This window comes from Parasteatoda tepidariorum, chromosome 7 (assembly GCF_982258835.1).
Source record: "Parasteatoda tepidariorum strain Cologne lab strain chromosome 7, Ptep-v5.0, whole genome shotgun sequence".
Lineage (NCBI taxonomy): Eukaryota > Metazoa > Arthropoda > Arachnida > Araneae > Theridiidae > Parasteatoda > Parasteatoda tepidariorum.
Genome location: NC_141761.1, coordinates 47,204,183 through 47,222,717, shown reverse-complemented (window position 1 = coordinate 47,222,717; position 18,535 = coordinate 47,204,183). Strand labels below are relative to the sequence as shown.

The 18,535-nt window shown below is 27.6% G+C and overlaps 1 protein-coding gene across 2 annotated transcripts in view; it reads left to right on the top strand.

The window, feature by feature from the left end:
- Positions 1 to 6,476: 6,476 nt before the first annotated feature.
- Positions 6,477 to 18,535, top strand: part of LOC107446317 (ribosome assembly protein METTL17, mitochondrial) — a 31,002-nt gene continuing 18,943 nt past the window's right edge. For both annotated transcript variants that reach the window (XM_043054007.2, XM_016060929.3), the window contains exons 1-5: positions 6,477 to 6,754; positions 10,484 to 10,646; positions 12,643 to 12,768; positions 15,646 to 15,742; positions 15,990 to 16,071. In XM_043054007.2, coding sequence (XP_042909941.1) covers positions 6,659 to 6,754; positions 10,484 to 10,646; positions 12,643 to 12,768; positions 15,646 to 15,742; positions 15,990 to 16,071 — 564 coding nt within the window. In that variant the 5' untranslated portion in view covers positions 6,477 to 6,658. The remainder of the gene's footprint in view (positions 6,755 to 10,483; positions 10,647 to 12,642; positions 12,769 to 15,645; positions 15,743 to 15,989; positions 16,072 to 18,535) is intronic.

Below are 18,535 nucleotides of genomic sequence, written 5' to 3'. Positions count from 1 at the left end.
CTTCAAACAGTTGCAAATGCAAATTTTTCATTGTTTAAAACCATTTCATTGTTAATTACCTTCATTGTTTAAAATGAACTTGTTGACTTTGGTAAAACAGAAGTTAAAAATACATATTTGTTAGTAAATAAAATAATTTTTTTCTTTTTTCAAAAAAACGGCAACTGGATTAAGTGCTTTATTTTACTTATTGTTACTTTTAAATAAAAACTTTTTTACTTACTATTTTATACCGAGGTTTACAACTTAAGAACTATTTAATACAGTCTATTCCTTCAATTGCGAGTCTTTATTTACTTGAAATTATATTTCCAACAATCTTAAAATGCTTTTTTGAAAGTTTTTATGAAATGATCAGCAACAGTTAATAATATTTGTACCACACAATAACACACAACAGGGACGAATCTCACAGGTCTCTTTTTTTTCAAACTTCCACAGCACAATCAACAAGAGAACTTTCGGCACGGCAGATGTACCACTTGTAATATTTTATTTTTTAAAATCATCTACTACTTGCTTTGATTTTAAATTATCAAAACATGCTTCGTAATTATATTTGCTGTTTTTCATTAACTTGCATCAAATATAAAATGAATAAACAGTATTTTCATAATACTCAGTTATCAAAGCAGAAGCTCGAAGCAGACACCTAATTGTTAGTGAAGGGTTAGTAATGCTATAAGTTTTAACATTTTTATAGTAAAGAAAATTATCTGCACCAATACAATTCAAACCATAGTAAGAATTTGTCTTTCTTTTTTTTCCATTGAAAAAAAATTGGTCCGCTTTAAGATGCTTTTTTAATGTAGTATTCAAAAAATAAAAATGTGCCACCCTGAATGATCTAAAGTTTAATATAAACAATATTATTACCCTATTAAAATTTCAAATATTGTAAAATATTGAATTAAACATTTTTATTTAAGTTTCTGACATGTAGACTAATCTGTATGTTTTTAATGCATCATTATTTACATTAATTTGCAAATGATTAAAAAATAAGCAATAATATGGTCTACTCAAAATGGTTTGTATGGTGAATGAAGAGCAGAGCTGGAAAGTTGGTACAATTTTTATTAAGGACGTTTTTAAAAATGCTAAAATTTCTTGTTGTCTTTACATAAGCTTGTGCGATGTATTAAAATTAAAAGCATTGAATTTGATATATTTTTATACCAGAATATGCCTAAATGTTCACTCCAACTAGAAAGTAGACCTTAAAATTTAAACTTTCAGTTAGTAGCCAGTGACAGGGCTAAAGAGAATGTAAGGGCTAGTTCACTCCGCTCTTAGAGCTGAAGCTACGATTTCCCTCCTCATGACGTCACTGTGTCCACAGATCTCGGAGATCGCAAGCAAAGATATGATAACTTTGCATCTTTCTCTTTGTAAAAATAAGTTATACTTTTTCTGGTTATTAGCCTTCAAACTTTACGTAATTAACACATTATTTCCGTTCATAAACATAGTTAAATAAAACTTTCTTGGTTATTATATTAAAAAAAATACAATTTTAAACTTATAAAAATGTTTTGCTAGTTGGTGAAAATGACACGATAAATACTTTATTTTAAAAAGTTCAGTTTTAACTTTAACTATTAAGAAAAATGAAGGCATATATCGACACTTTTTTTATCTACATATTCTTTTATAACAATAAGTTGAGTTAAATTTAGAATCCCTGATTTTAAAATATGCCGTTAACAGCAATTTGCTCATACTTAATCATTGGGAAACATCAACCTTAAACGATAATTAATGAAACAAAATAATAATTTAGGTTCATAATGACATTAGAAATTTTACAATTGTTTATAGACATTTAAATTTACGATGATATAATTTATAGATATTTAAATTTAAGAGAATATAATTTTTAAAAAAAATCACAAATATTTAGAATAACTACATTAAAAAATATGTTATGAAATTAGGAGAATTTCAACTATATAGGGGAAAGTTGGATAAAACGGGATAGTCGGACAAAACGGGATGCGTCGCCTAGGGACCAGACTATTGCAGCTATCTAGTGGACAACGACAGAAACGTGTTATTCGACCGTGATTATATCATTCTCGGTGCGTCCCGCCTCGAGATCACTATTTGATAGAAAGTTGTAGGTTTCAGAACTTTTTTATTCTATTTTCTTGCCATTTTCTACATTTACGTGCGTTGTTTTTTACATTGTACTGCCTACATATATGGGAATAAAATTCCGGTGAGTATTAAATTTAATTAACCATTTATTTACCTATATTTTTATGTGCAGTCTATCTAATTTTCTTTTCACATTTAGGCAGCAGCCATGTTTGTTTCAAAAAGTCTCGGAGTCGGACAAAACGGGACACTTGTGAGTTGGATAAAACGGGATAGAGTTTTTTATGTCCCGTTTTATCCACCTATTTATTTGTTGGATTATTACATTTTAAAATAGCCATATATTAATGTAGGCCTATTAATGTAGACCAATTTATTTACATTAGCTATATATATTTTTGAAAAATTTAATCTCTTTTTATAGTAATGCAAAATTTGTTTATTAACGTTCATTATTAAGCATTTTATTTTCGATTCTAGGATTTCACATCTTTCTTTAGAACTGATTGTAATATATTTCTCTGATGAAGACTTGAGCTTTTTTATATTTAAACAATATAATTTATATATTTGCATTATTTATAATTTTATATTTATATATATGCAAAAAATTAAACATTGTAAACCCTATCCCGTTTTATCCAACCCAGGTATGCTAAAACGGGATATGTAAGAGTTCGGAAATAAATTTTTTTTTTCTATTTCACAGTCATTAAAATTAGTTGAAAATATGTTTTTTGTGTGCTTCAATAAATGTTGTAGCTACAAAAAAAATAATGTATGATTTTCCTTAACAGATAATTCGTAGTAAATAAAAACAATAATGGTATCCCGTTTTATCCAACTCTCCCCTACTATATATTTTATTTATACTTTTTATTTACATTTTAATTTTCTTTGACTTTATCCATTTTTAAATTCTTTTCACCTGCCTTTCTTTATGAAGTAACGAGGCGGTTTCTATTTAGATAATGAATTTTTATAAAAGTTCTTTACGACAGTATAAACGTATTGCTGTTTTATATTAACTGTGTCATTTCGGAATCCATTCTTTACATAGTTGTTCATTTACTATAGGGAACACGCGAAAAATTATACTTTTTCCTTTTGTTTTTGTATCAGAATTTTCGTAAGTTGCAATCGCGCAAACTGGCATTTCGATAATAGTTTTAAATTCTTGTAAATTCACTGCAAAAACGGAGGAAAGTCATTATAGAAAATAACAAATGTCTTAGAATATCTCGCAAAAAGAAATGATCCAATATTAGTTAGAGCTAGTAAGGCCAAACGCTCCGTTCTTGAAGTAAAAGTGCGAGCTTTGCGAGGATCGGCGCGGCGAGAGATACTTCAAAGGAGTGAACCAGCCCTTCTATTCTCTTTAGCCCTGAGCCAGTGGCTGGAAAACTATAATGACTGAGCAGCCACTTTTTCCTTAAACCTAATGAGTTGGTGGCCAATATCAATAGGCCTGGCCTATTAGGCCACATCTTGCAATCTTTTTTTTTTTTTTTTTTTTTTTTTTTTTTTTGATTAAATTATATTTATTAAAAGGAAATCCTATTAGAAATATTGAAAGGCTGTAAAAATTCAATTGAACTGTAAAAATAATAAATATGTAACAAAATTTAGTTAAGTATATAGACTTTTAAAGAATGCTATGTAAAATTATTTGGGGGGGGGGATATATTTAATGTATACATTCCAACTTAGAAATATGTGAATTGTTAAAGAATTATCTTTGTATATGATTCTTTCAATCACCAATTGAAGATATCTTTCTACATTGACGTACTTTTACATTTTCAAAAAGGCAATGGAAGAAAACAACCAGTTGTCTATTTAAGTCGCCGCATTTTTTTTTTTTTTTTTGACTTGCCACATGGCGTAGTTATCTTCAGGTCTAATTAACATGGATAAAATGTTTTGTAGTCTGAAAATTTTTAAAAAAAAAAAATTTATATTTTACTAGGGAGTGTTTATGAGCTAAGCTCTTTTAGTTTATCTCCTTCCCTCTATGTTATCTTTCTCTTCTTGTGTGGGACTACCGGGATTTTTTGACGCAGATATTAATACCGGAATTTACCCATTCAATGTCATTATAACGGATATTATATTTTTTTAAAAACATCTTCAAATTGAATAATTTAAGTTTCAAATAAATATTCAATGTTTAATTGTTTTAAATTTGTATTTTTTTTTCAATGTGAAGTTGAATTAATTTTCTTTTATAATTTCAGCTATAGCTCTTCATCTTCAAGAAAATCTATTATTAATCTACTGTTCTTAATGTAATCTGTACTACTATTAATCTTCTGAAAATCTACTAATCTACTTTTTAATATGTTTGTAATGCATAATCTCTTATCAGCGAAATACAAGCAACGGAATTGGTTGTTTTTGAACAAAAATTTTGTGATAGCTGCGTTCTCAAAAAAGTAAATGATGGTAGTCAAATTTGGATCATTAATACTAAAGGCAACTATAAAAAGGTGTTATGTTTTTTTTTGTCTCATTCTTGTATGCAATTAAATGTTAGTGCAAATTCAATTTTTATAAAATACAATATTTACTACTTTTTTTGGGTTCCGAAATTGAAATGTTATATAAATTTTTCGGCTAAAATTGTTGGTTAGCACATAGTTGGTCAGTACATAGTTCTTTTCACTACATACCGAAATGTAAATGCCAATGTAAAATTATTTTTACATCACGAAAAATTATTAGAAACTCTTTTAGTATCAAATGCTTTCCTGGTTTTACTCCCTAAAAATATTTCTACAGGTGCCTTTGGGTTTTGTTTCAAGTGTTTTGTTAAATAAAATATCAGATTGTAAAATTATAAAGTTACGTAATTATTTTTCCATTTAACATTAGTGGAAAAGAAGTGAAAGAAAATTTAAGTAAGTAAGTAGTTTGAATATTTTTAAATTTTCTTTATTCGCTCAATTATTTCAAAAAATAATTTATAAATAAAAAAATAAAAAATTCTTTTTATCTTTTTGAAAATGAATAACATACAGTTATATTTTAAGGAGAAAAAAAATTTAAGGTGAAATTTAAATTCAATTCAAATATAAATTTCAATTTTTTAATTATCTACGGTCGTTTTTACTATGTAATTTCAGAATATAAATAGTGAATGACAATTGTGAAGATACAAATGGCAAGAGTTATGATTTTTATAAAACATGCTTTACAAACTAACAAGTTCAATTAAAGTCTCCCTTCCCTTAATTTTGATGAAATAGGCTCATTTCTAAAAATAAAATAAGAGTCACCAGAATAAATAATCATCCAAATTACTTGAAATAGTAGCATTTGTGTAGATTATTAATAAATTTTTATCGTTTACTTGGTTAGTATTTTTTTTATTATCTTGAATGAATAATTTTAACCAGAATTCAGCTATTCTGTTTTTAAGTTACATATTACATTCATATCGAGATCTTACAATTATAAAATTTTATTGTATGGTATGTCATCTCAAAGTAATAAAGGGATAATCTATGCATATATTATTTGAGAATAAAATTTTCAAACGAAGAACATTTCATTTGAAATTCTCTGGATTTATAAAGCAAGTAAGTGTTATGATTTTTGTAATAAAAAAAAAAAAGAAACAATAGGAAAGTTTTTTTATTGCAATATGAGGAATTTTTAGAATCGTTTCTTTTTTAGCTTAATTTAGCTTTCTTTTTTAAGCATTCCTTATTTTACGTTTTTTAGTCTATACCTTTTTGTTAAAATTTTTGACAAAAAACTTTTTTTGCAAAATTAAATTGTATAACATTATGTGTTTCAGTACATTTTTGCATATTTTACTGTTGGAAGTAATATGATTCATAAAAGTATGGAATGTAAAATTTAAATAGACTTTTCATATTAGATCATTAAATTTAGTAGAACGATTTATCAGGCGCTATGTTTTAACACTATTAAAGAGATTTTTTACAAATATTTCCCAATGTGTGTTGGAGGTTCCTTCCCTAAAAACGAGATTCCATTTTGTTTTTACTTGCATAAGAAAGAATATCAAAAAATTTTCTTTTTTTTAATTTAATAAGCCACAATAAAGAAAGAACGTTAGAGTGCTACACTGAAGACTTCAGTGCAACTGATGATCGCGTTGTTCTACTAGCAGTCATTCGTCTCAAATAACGCCCCCTACAGGTCGTTGCGTTCTTGAATATAGTTTTCAGTTCCAAATAGTTTCCTAATTTAAAAGTTTTTAATCTATTTCAAAATCAAGAAAGAAACTGACTACTACCTTCTCCTGTGACTGGGAACAAGCTAATGGCGAAAGCATGCGAAGTGTTGCCATACGTAATCATTTAAAAATAAAAAATGGAACTTGTCACTGGCAGAAATAGAAAGCCGATATCGTTATCATAGAAATTTGGAAAAGTAAATAAACAAAAGAGAGCATGTAGTTTTGCATGCCTGTTGTGTGGAAAAACTTCTCTAGCTGAGAAATCAACATATAAGTTATTTATGATGTTTAAATCTTAACAATTTTTATGGGGTTCTATTATGTTCGAGTGTGAAGTCTGAGGTTGCAATGAATAGAATGAAGAGTCTTAAATGTCTATCGTTTTATTTCGATACGACTGTAAACAAATTTAATTTTCAGTTTAGGGAGCGTTTGATTCAAATGGTAATCTAAAGCTTTAATGGTTACATGCATGTAATTAAAAGATCACACTCGCTATATTAATTTTTTCTAGCATTCAGGATTTAAAACAAACCAGAGTATTTTTAAACGAAAACCCCAAACTCGTTGGGTTTTATTGGGTTTCTTAAGATGTTACCTAGAAAAATACTTGTTTGTTTAAATTATAGTTTTCACTTCACATCAGAAGAGAAAAATTTTAGTTAAATAGTTAACTCACACTGCAATTTAATCACTCAGTAAGTAATTATATTACAAAAATTAGTTTAACTTTAAGGCAGCCATCCATTCCTGTCCAGTTACCATCCTAAATTATTTTCTTCTATGACTAGGGATAAAAACAGATTGTATTCAGAGATATATGTTGTCTTTTATTGTTCTAGAAGTTCATAAAGTAATTTTTTTTAACCTTTTAAGTTATAGTTTCTTATTCTTGTTAAAATAAAGTCCAGTAAGCCAACTTACAAAACCGTTTATCTAATAACATTCGTTGTAATTATTTGAATAGTTATTAGATTTGACTTTTATTAGATTTCAGGATCAACATATCTGTGATTAAAATTAAATCCCAAATAAACAATCTGTATTAAAAAAGTTTTGAAATTCTTTGTATTAAAGTTATACACTAAATTTTCGAGGTAAGGTTATACATGTTTAAAGTCAGATTAGAAATAACAATTGATTTAAAAAAAGGGTTATATTTTGATTATGGTCATTTAAAAAAAGACATTTGAACCCCTGTTTTTTATTGGGCTTGAGGCAAGGTCAAAACTCAGTTTTATACAATCATCAACAGTATACTCATTAATGTTGTCACATCAAGACGTGTAAAAGTAGCAAACATGAGCTCAAAAAGTAGTGAATTCGAACATTTTTTAGCCCGAGTATTAAAATGACGGAAAATTTAGTAATTAAAATATAACTTATTTTTTAAAAAAATTATATTAAAATTGAAAATTAAGTGAATTATAGAGCACACATTGAGGCATTTCATCTCTTACACAACAAAGTACAAGAATTAAAAACTTTCAAAATTTTTTAATAGAAGAAAATAGTGAAAATGTAACTAGTTATAAAGCTAGTTTTTTAATAAATTGTTTTTGCTACACATGAAAATGACTGAATAAATGAGTTTATGAAATTATTTTGAAATTATCTAGAAAAAAGTATCTAGAGAACAAATTTAACTATGTTGTTTGGGTAACTTAGCCCACCAGGTTTTTTTCAATTTTTGCTGAGTAAGAAAATGATTAAGATATATCTTAACCAGGGTTGGGTTTTTGACATCAAAAAGTGGTTTTTGACATGACAAGGGTATAATACTGGTTTAAACCGTCAAAAATGTCAAAAACTAAAGTTTGCCAAAAAAATATATAAACTTCAAAACTACCAACAGTTGCCATGCATTATATTGAAATTTAATTATACTATAGGTAATCAGCAGGTTTTAAAATATTTTTTAATTAAAATTAAGGTAAAATAACAGATTTAAAATCTCAGAAATTTATATTCAAATGCATGTGCAGAAAAATTTTGCACAAATTTTTTTTAAATATTTATATTTTGAAAAAAAAAAAATTTTTTTTTGATACTTAAATTAAAAGTTTATCACTATGCATTTTTGACATATAAGGAACATATAACTAATATTTATAAGGAACTTACAAGTTATGTTGTATAAATACAAACTTGATACAAGTGTATGAAAAAAAAATTTAATGTTATACCGAATATCTTTATTATCCAGATTGTTAATTTGAATTTAAAAGTAGTTATACTTGTGAATAATGATAAATATAATTCATATTGTTTATTATATTTATTTATAATTATTACACTTATCATTTTAAAACAATTTTTACCTCTTAATTTTTTCCCCCACTTGTATTAAGAATACAAATAATGCATATCTTGAAAGCAAGAAGTAATTATTCAACAGCTGAATATTTAGATATTCAACAAAACTATATAGTATTCAGCAAAATGAAATTCACAAGTATTTGGATAAACTAAATTTTCAGCATAGTAAATGAATAGGCTGAATATACTGTAAATCGACACTAACTACTCTGTGTATTTAACAGAAAGCACTTAAATTTGTATTGTCTTATGTTGAAAAGATTATTAAGAAGATTTAAAAGAATATTAAAAAGATTTTTCTTTAAAAGATGTCTAATGTGCAAAACTGCTAATGTTTATCTTTAAAAATTTCTAATTTTTAGTATAATCTATACTATACACTAAATTTGGTTATAAATAAATTTCTTAATAATATCACTGCAGATTTTCAATAACACATGAAAATGAATACATAATATTACAAAAGATGTGAGCTTTCAAAAGTACAAGATTTTGGTTACTATTCAAAATATAAGTGTTTCTTCAAAATTTTAAATTTATTTTTTCTAGAACATATTTAGAAACACTATCCTTTATAAAAAATATATAAATTTTATGTATTAATTAAATTTCACATATGAATATAGGTTTTTGACATTTTCGACATTTTTGACAGTGAGGTTTTTGACGTGACGGTTTAAACCATGGTTTAAACTGTCAAAAACTGTCACATGTCAAAAACCTGCCAACCCTGATCTTAACTAAATACAGAGCTCATTCTAGGCAGGGTTAACAGGGCGCAGCACCCTGCTGCCCTTTTAGTCTAAAGAATTCACCCTGTTGCCCCTGAAGGAAATTAGTGCCCTGATGTAATAGACTCCATACTCTTTTTGCCCTTTCTTTCCTCAACCCTTCTTTAATTTTTACCCGAACTCTACAATGGATTTCTTAAACTGTTATTTTGAACTCTTTTTATTTAGTTTGTCATTGCTGTCAATACATAGATTTATATGGGGAAGGAAAAATAGCCATCACACCCCCCTGTTGCACTTGTCTTTGAAAGTTTGCAGTTACTTCCATTATCATTAAATCATAATTATTATTAATCATTTTAATTATTTAATCATAACTGCAGACACTTAAAAACATACATTTATCATTTTATTAATATATGCATGCATTTTAAATAAATTACTAAGCTAATTAGCTCATTAACTCAATATATATGTTAATTTATTAATGAAAATAAGTCATTAATGATTGCTTTGCTACTTTTAGTTAAGTAAGAAAAAAAAATTCCTTTACTAATTGACAATGTTTTTTAATAGAATGTGTTAAGAATTCGTATTTTTAATAGAACGTGAAATTATTGCCTTTTTAGAATAATAATGCCCTTTTTTTAAACTTTTTCACCCTGCCCTTTTTTCTGCCTAGAATCAGCTCTGACTAAATATATGTATCAATTCTATAAGCCCAGAACCAAATCTAAAATATACATGGAGATATTTTATTTCTATTAGTTTGTTTCATAATTTTGTGAACTTTTATTATTTTTAGTTTAGGTTAAAGTTCATTTTGTTTCAGTTATCAGTATTTTTGTAAATAAACAAACTTAAAGAATTTTATTTTTCTAATCTATTTAGAATCTTATCCTTAACAATAAGAGTTAAACAATTCACGAGATTCGTACACCGAATTCGAGTGTAAATTCTGATTAAAATTTCTACCACTGTTATTTTATACAAATAATTTTCCTGTTTCTGATTTGATAATTTTTAACTCTTTTTTTTTTTTTTTTTTTTTTAAGTTTTCTTCTTTGCAGTAGGCCACTGTACTAACGTGATTATAACAATTTTTTCTGTCTTTTTTGTTTAGAAGTCCTATTCTACAGTCAAGTATACAATTAATATAATGTCAGACATTGAAAAGGAATTGGATTTAGGGAATATGAAACATCGTAAACATCCTGGAGTTAGAAAAATGGCACCAATAAAATTGCCTCCATTTGTGTTAGATGCTATTTATAGACTAATTTCCAGTAAGTTTAAAAAATAAATGTCTTAATTAATAATAAGTTGCCCCACACTTATTGCATTTAGCAACTCCTGGAACAGCTTTTGCAGTTACTTTCAGATGGCTTCACAGCAAGGGCTTGCTTTACTTTTTTGTGCATGTGCTATGGTGACAACATTACCATAATCATGTTGTTGGTCTTCAAATTATAGAGATTTCTTGGCCTTTCGCTGGGCTGTTGTAGAATTGTTTTATACTCTTTTTTCTTCTTTATTTTGTGCTATGTAACATTTTTTTTCTATGTTATGTGACATGCTACATTAACATGTAACATTGTATGTGCTGTGTAACATTTTTTTTCTATGTTATGTAACATGCTACATTAACATGCAAGATTGTATGTGCTGTGTAACATTTAACATGTAACTATTTTTTTCATTTGCAGACATTTAATTTTTATGCATCACGATTGCATTTATATACTTGAAAATTGCACTTGGGGCAACTGAATCATAGAATTTCCATATATACATAATTTTGTACTCTATATTTCTGCATGCACAATTCAGTGCTAAAAGATACAATAGCTTTAAGACCTTTATTCTAACATAAACTCATAAAATGTTATAAAACTAAGGAAAAAGGCATTATAATAAAATAGGTAAAAGTGTGTAAATTGTATACCAAATTTTAAAAAAAAAATAATAATAATAAAATAATAATAATAAAATAAATAAAAAATGCATAAATGTGTAATGAATTTCTGGGCATTATCTGTTGATAAAAAAAATCTCTGTCATGTGTCAATCATAAAGTATCATTAAAATTAAAATATAACTCTAAATTTTAATGTTTTTTGCATTTATGAATGAGTCTGAAAAAATTTGTAACCAGTACGTTTGTTTTCAATTAAACTTTTTTTTTTTCACTTTTAACATTTTATGCATGCTCTACTTGCTCTCAGTTTTCCATTGCCAACTAGAAAAGAGAGATTTTATATTTTGTGTGTCATTTTATATACGCTAGTGTTTTTTTTTATTTTTTACTAAGTTAATATTATCATTTTAAGTATCATTTTGTGATGTAAATTTTCTCTTCACTGATTATTTTAAATTAAAAAAAAAAAATTCACATTTTGTAAAATTCATTTATAACACTTTTTTCTGAGGAGTAAGCTGTATAAATTTGTCATATCTGATAGGGATAACTTTATTTTTAACTTCTTCCCTACTTAGAGCTTAGTTATTAGTAATGAGAGACAAGAAATTTTATCATTTTTGTGTCAATGTTTTCAAAAGAATTACATTGTCATTTTATAATAATAAATCATTCTTTGGAGTGAATTTCCACTCCACTGTTTGCTTCAAGTTTTTTTTTTCTTTCTTTTTCTTTTTTTTTAACATAAAAACAATCACATTTTGTAAAATATATTTTATAGCAATTTTTATTATCCTTTTTCTGTATTTTTTCATTGCAGAAGAGGCAAGCTCTATAAATTCAACATTTCTGATAGGGATAAAGTGGCATTGTTTTTATTAACCATTGTATTTTAATGTATGATTTATAGTTATTTTAAGCTCTATAATATCAGATTATTATTATATATACACACTTATTTATATATATATATATATATATATATATATATATATATATATATATATTATGGCTTACATAAAAACTAATGTATGCCAAACAACCATTGCATTTATTGAAAAGAAGATGTTATGTTTTCTTTAAAATAGGAATGTTATTAATTATAAATGCATTTAGAAAATTTTATTTTCAAGTTTCTTAACCAATGCAAAGTGTGTTTTATTATAATTACCTAGTAATTACTAATAAGTTTTTATACTATTTCTTTGAGATTTTAAATAAAAACATCACTTTAGTTTTACTCTGCAATCATGTAACTTTCCTCTATATAAAAAACAGTGTCGCCATAATAATTATACTATTGTTCTATTAATAGGTCTATTGATGTTCATCTAACTATATTGTTCTCATTATATGCATTTTAGGTAATCATGAACATGCTTTTTTAACAAGATCCTCTCAATTATGTAAGGAAATTTTATCCAGGAGGCTGCCAGTTGAGCAGGAAGAAATTCAAGATAAAATTCAGGAAACCTCATTAGAAATTAGTGGTAAGTTCATCTGTGGTGGCGTTTATTATATCATTAATAAGATTCACACCAGCAATCAAAATTTAGTGGTTCGATAAGACCACCTAGGTATTCATTTAGTTTAGTTAAATTACCCCCATAATGATTGAAAATTTGTGTTTATTAAAATTAAGTTTTAAAAAAGTTAAAATGATATTAGTTAATAGGTTCAACACGGAGATTGAAATGCTGAGTCTAAATAAGTAAATGAGGAAAACAGAGAAAGCAAGAACTATTATATTAAAATATTATATTAAATATAATTATCGAAAAATTATACAATTCTAAATAAAGTTAATTCTAAACAGACAAAAAACAATCTATTATTGATAAACAATTATATTGTCAATACAGTGAGTTCTAGATACTTCAGTTCTAGAACTCATTCTTAATGGCTCAAAGGGGTGACTCAAATATACTAATTAATGAGTGCAGCTAGGTAAAGACACATTTAGTGCTAGCTATTGCAATCTAGTTTTGAATCCTGGAAATAGTTTCATATACTTCCCAACTGACAAAAAGTATGCATGAAGGCTGAAACATGCTTCAAGTCCATTTGTGAAAAGTGTAGGAAAGTACCTGCCAAGTCTCCTGTTTTTTAACAAAGACTCCTGTATTTTATGACTATCTCCTGTTTACCTGTATATTCTCAAATTTCTCCGTATTTGTTGAAGAAATTTGAATTGTTTTTTTTTTTTTGTGGATAAAATATCCGCTGATGCAAAAATACTTCTCTTATTCCTCGTCGGATGGTGCTATTGCCTGTACTGCGGTATGTTGAGTGTTAAAAGTTTGAGTAATCCACGAAGTCAAATTTCTCCCAATACTTGATACAGGAATTCTCTTGTCTCCTGTATTGGGTTCTAAATTACAAGGTTATGTAGTTGAACATTAGTTATCGTAAACCCAAAAATTGGGTCGGCTGTTCAACGACAGTTATAAAATAAAATAGTTTAAGTACTTATAAATAATGGTTTTAAAAAATCTGTAGACTAAGATTTATATACATATTATATTTATATACATACTTCGCTAAATGTAAGTGCTTATATTATTTCCAATTTGAATTTCTCTTTTTGACTTTCATGATTATGCACGATGTATCAAAACTTCAATGCTGAAAGAAAACACAAATAATTAAATTCGAAAAGGATAAAACTTCTATGAAAAAACACGCTAAAAAGCAGCAGAAATTTCAGAAAAAAGTATCAATACAAGAAACGAATGAAATAAAAATAAAAATATGACCACCGAAGCCGACGCCTTCAGGGGGTACCGGCCTCGGTAGCCATTAAAAACAAAACCATTTCTATTTGAGGGAGAAGCAAATGCTTAAAAAATCTCCCTCAGTACCCCGATGGTTTTGTATAGAGGTCCAGGAAAAACAAGATACATTCAAAATAATTAACAAATTAAGAAAGGAAAATCATTCAAAGTCATCAGAAAAACTCACTAAGTCACAGGTCAAGCATCAACTTCAAAAGCAAGTAGAGGAAAAAAAAACACTAAAAACTGAAAAACCAACGCCCCCTATTATAATGCGCAGAAGAAGTTTAAAATGAAATGGAAAAGGTCAGGAGAAAGAAATACGTCGACAAGCTGATAAAAGAAAAGCTTTTAATTTTAATGTTATTTTTTTCTGCAACTTTAAAACTAATTTGTGTAGTAAAATATTCAAAAATCTTGTTTTTTCACAATTAGTTAGGATCAAGAAAATTTGCAATAATGTTGAAAGTTTTCGGGAAGCTGTGGATAATTTTTTAAATAATTTGAGTAAAAATGATTTTCCTTTTAATTTTTGTAATGTTAATTTTTTAATTAATAAAATGATTGATGGTTTCTTAGTTTTTTTATATAATTTTTTCTTTTAACAGGGTGCAATTCTAGTCTTAACTGAGCAGCCCCAGTGAAGCAATCTATTAATTTGTCTACGTATTTCTTTCTCCTGACCTTTTCCATTTCATTTTAAACTTCTTCTGCGCATTATAATAGGGGGCGTTGGTTTTTCAGTTTTTAGTGTTTTCTTTTCCTCTACTTGCTTTTGAAGTTGAAGCTTGACCTGTGACTTAGTGAGTTTTTCTGATGACTTTGAATGATTTTCTTTTCTTAATTTGTTAATTATTTTGAATGTATCTTGTTTTTCCTGGACCTCTATACAAAACCATCGGGGTACTGAGGGAGATTTTTTAAGCATTTGCTTCTCCCTCAAATAGAAATGGTTTTGTTTTTAATGGCTACCGAGGCCGGTACCCCCTGAAGACGTCGGCTTCGGTGGTCATATTTTTATTTTTATTTCATTCGTTTCTTGTATCAAAACTTCACTTGTCTAAAAAATGTTGCTAGTAAAATCTCTATTATTTTACTTCTCCAATGTTGGCAGGTATGTTTACAGAGCATCAAAGAAAATAAGTAATTATGATCAAGGAAATAGCTTTGCACAAATGTTCCTCTAAAAAATTTCTTACTAAAGGAGTTGGACATTATATGAACCACTCTTAGGATTCAAAATTAGTAATCTTATTGCCATCAGGCAAATTATAGGGAATTTTAGTGTATTTTTTATGGAGTCACTCAAAAAATAAAATATAGTAAGCAGGAATAAAAAGGATTTATGATGTCAAATCAATTTTATCTTCTTGTGTAATGATTAATTAAAATGTTCTTATTATCTTGCACACTGGTAAGATTATTTTTATTTAGATTTGAAAATATATTACAATTCACTTAAATGTATCTCAAATGTTGGCATGTGAAAGAAAAAAATTAAAGGAATTATTTTTTATCTGCTCTGGTTTCATAAATACTTAGCCTTTTACTTGCAAAATCTTTTGAATAATTATGTATTTTAAAATTGGGCAGAACTAGAAGAAAGTATTCCTGAAATAGTAAGGAAAAAAAGAATACTGGAGCTAAAAAAGCAGTTACAGGTGGAAATTGGACGATGGAAACACATTGAGTAAGTTAATTATAAGTTTTATAAAGTGTTTTTTAAAACAAACTTGTGTAATAACAAGTGAAATCTACATTTAAAAAAAAAAACATAGCTTTTAATTTCATATTATATTAATTTTTCCATTTTTTCTTCAAAAATCATGAGTACAAAGAGTTTTGAATATAATCTATGGAATATAGTTTTGAATTTTAGTTTGATGTATTTTGCGTATTCAAATAGTTCTATGTTGTGTACTCTTTTCTTTTTTTAGATACAATGCATCAGAATCATTAGCTTACTTAGCTGGAAGAGCAGCTCCTAATTTTGCATCAACATTAAGAGTTCTTACTGAAGTTAGTTCAAATTTATTTTTACTTTTTTGAAAGTTCATAAAAAAGCTATGTAGTGATCTATATAGTTAATTAAACTTTATTACCTCCAATTTTTGGGGATCAAATGTATGCTTTTTTTGCACTTCTAGCATTTGTACACTCAATACAAATCCAGGTATTAGCTTCAATTTCATAACTGCTAAATATAACTGCATCAACATTAAAGCATGCAGTGCATCTCTTATATTTTAGATCAGGGTTGAGAGATTGTCTAGAAGGAAATGATTTCTTTTTAAAAATTGGGAAACAGCAGAAAAAAGCTAGACAAAATGGGAGGAACTGAAAACCTCCTGGAAAAACCACCTCTATGTAGCGATCTTCTCTATTTACCATGAATTTTGGGAGGCTCGGAATTTTTCTGTTGACTTTGTGTTGAAAACCTGTAGTAGAGACCATCAGAACCTCTCCCAGCTACTGGGCAAACCTCTGCACCAAATGCGAAAAAGTTAAAATAAGGAGAAACAAGAAAAAATATGAAAACCAAAAATATTAACAAAACAAGCAAGGTGATTAAAATGCATTGAAAATATTTGTTTGATGTTTTTATTTAAAGAGCTCTTTTTGACGATCTCTGAAAAAGATCTACCTGATTTTACAGTCAGAATGCACTAAAGACAATACTTTATTTTTAGAGTTGAAAGTTGAATTACAAAATGAATTTATTTTAGAAAAAAACTAAGCATCTCAAACAAGCAAACTTCTTCTCATCTTTTAAAGCTAACTAATTCTTATGATATAAATTAAATGCAAGCTTAAACACGAAACATAATTGATAAATTTGTTTTTATTCATAATTATATCGGTAGGGATAATTTTTATTAATGCATCTGGATTTCATGGATCTGGTTTTCATGACACCAACACTAGTGGCGTTTGCGCACCAAGGAAATGACACTGACTAAAATGAAAGTCGTTTGTGAAAAATCGTTTACCTTCGATAACATTTTGAAGTCAATAGAGGTAATCCTTAAGAACGACCAAATTCCATTAATGATCCTTTTACTGTGGAACAGAGAGTGGTCGCTCCCGAGTGGTTTAATTGTACAATTATTTAGCAATCAGAACTGTAGCAGAATTTATTGAGTGAATCTGCAGCCCCATTTTCAAAAATCTAAAATTTTCCGCAATCCAAACCCAATTAGGTGGAGAGTATTTTTGTAGAAACAAGGCTTATATAAACATGTATAACAAAACTTGAATTCACAAATTTAAGATCGATGAAATTTAAACAAAGACACTCATTCTGCCTGTCTTGCTATACGGAAACAAAACCTGGACTTTAAACCTTGACGTCCAACACCTGATAGAAACTTTTGAAAGAAAGATACTTAGAACTATCTTTGGTGCCATACCAGAGGGGGGATGTTGGCGAACACGGTATAGCTTTGAACTTTATGGGCTCTATAAACATCCTCAAATTATGCAGATAAGCCGAAGCAACCAACTAAGATGGCTCGGCCATATATGGAGAGGCTCTGAAGATAGCCCTGTAAAAATTGCCACCTTCAAGAACCCTCAGGGGTCCCGCTTTAGAGGTAGACCACCTACTCGATGGCTCAACGACACCGAAAACGACCTCAAAGTCCTAAAACTTAAGAACTGGAGGGGAGTTGCCATGGACAGAGGGAGCTGGAGAAGGCGTGCTGTTGAGGCAGCCAAGGCCTGCAAAGGGCTGTTGCGCTCCTGAAGAAGAAATTTAAACATAAAGAATGCATGTTTAAATTTAATTTGAAACATAGAAAATTATATTTAAAAAGGAAGTGCGATTAAGTTCATATTTAAGGCATAGATTATTAGATTGAAGCATAGATTATGCAAATTAAATTAAATAAAACTTTAATTCAATAAATGGTATTCATATAAATAATTCATCCAGATATATTATTTTCAAAAAAAAAAGGGGGGGGGGAAGAGGAAGAAAGAAAGAACAAAGTAGAATCTGTTCAATTCTGATAAATTAATTTTTCAAATTTCCTAAATTCTGTAAAATCATTAACTTTGTGTATTATTTTTGTGTATGAAGATTCATAATTAAAAAAAATTTAGCTTTACTTTATAAATTATTGTTGGCTAATAAAGGCTTTTAGTAGGTACAGTAGGTAGGCTGTAGTAGTAGAATTAAAATCTCTATTAAAAAGATTTAGGAAATTTTTTGACACAATATAAAAGTTGTTTCAAGTACTTAAGACATAATTGTATTTGAATATAAAAACTAATATGCTATTTGTAATTGGGAATGCTATATCTGATTTATGGCGATAATTATGATGAAAATGTGATCTATTAATTAATTTGTATTTATAACATTTGATTCAGTTATTTTTACTGCTTATCTCGATTATTTTCCTTTACATAAAACATTGAAAGAAACTATATGAATTTCTTAATAAATCCATTAAATTTATTTTTCTTTCAATCTGTTGTT